The sequence below is a fragment of the Eimeria mitis genome, genomic scaffold (assembly GCF_000499745.2).
Source record: "Eimeria mitis Houghton genomic scaffold, Emh_scaff4884, whole genome shotgun sequence".
Lineage (NCBI taxonomy): Eukaryota > Apicomplexa > Conoidasida > Eucoccidiorida > Eimeriidae > Eimeria > Eimeria mitis.
Window position 1 is genome coordinate 3,946 of NW_013573183.1, and position 769 is coordinate 4,714.

General features: G+C 52.8%; 1 protein-coding gene across 1 annotated transcript in view; it reads left to right on the forward strand.

The window, feature by feature from the left end:
• The window catches only part of EMH_0078270 (bromodomain domain-containing protein, putative), a gene marked incomplete at both ends in the record, with an annotated part of 4,466 nt that extends 3,843 nt beyond the window's left edge, over positions 1–623 (forward strand). Inside the window, one exon of the mRNA XM_013499971.1 lies at positions 360–623. Coding sequence (XP_013355425.1) covers positions 360–623 — 264 coding nt within the window. The remainder of the gene's footprint in view (positions 1–359) is intronic.
• Between the last annotated feature and the right edge of the window lie 146 nt (positions 624–769).

The following is a 769-nucleotide window of genomic DNA, read 5'->3' on the forward strand; positions in this document are numbered from 1 at the left end:
TGCTGCTGCTGCTGCTGCTGCTGATGGTGGTGGTGGCGGTGGTGGTGGTGGTGGGGGGGGTGGTGTGGGGCAGCAGCAGCAGCAGCAGAGAGGGGGAGGAGCGGGGTTAGGTAGGGAACATAAAGGGATGCATGCACATGATAACTCTGATAGCAGCAGCAGCGACAGCAGCAGCAGCGACAGCAGCAGCAGCAGCAGCTCAGACTCTCTTAGCTCATCTACAACAAGCAGCGATAGTGAATCAGATGAAGGCAGCAAGACATGCGGGCCAGCAGGAGCTATGCAGCAGCAGCAGCAGCAGCAGCAGCAGCAACATGCAGCTGCTGTTGCTAGTGGACTTGCTGCTGCTGCTGCTACAGGAGGTGCAGCAGCAGCAGCAGGTCTTGTGGGTGCAGCAGCAGGAGCTGTTGCGGGTACTCCTGCAGCAGCAGCAGCATACAACCCTGCATCAGCAACAGCAGCAGCAGCAGGAGGAGCAGCAGCAGGAGGTGACCAAGGCAGCAGCAGCAGCAGCAGCAGCATTGGTGGTGTTGCTGCACGCAGCAGCAGCAGCAGCAGCAGCAGCAGCAACCATAAACCCCTACCTGAATATAAACCTGTGGCTGAGGACGGAGAAAGAGTAGAGATAAGAGAAGAGCTCATGGGCAGACATGCAGACTTTCTAGGCGTCATTGATGCACAGCAAACGGAAGAAGGATTGGTATGTATATATATATATATATATATATATATATATATATATATATATATATATATATATATATATATA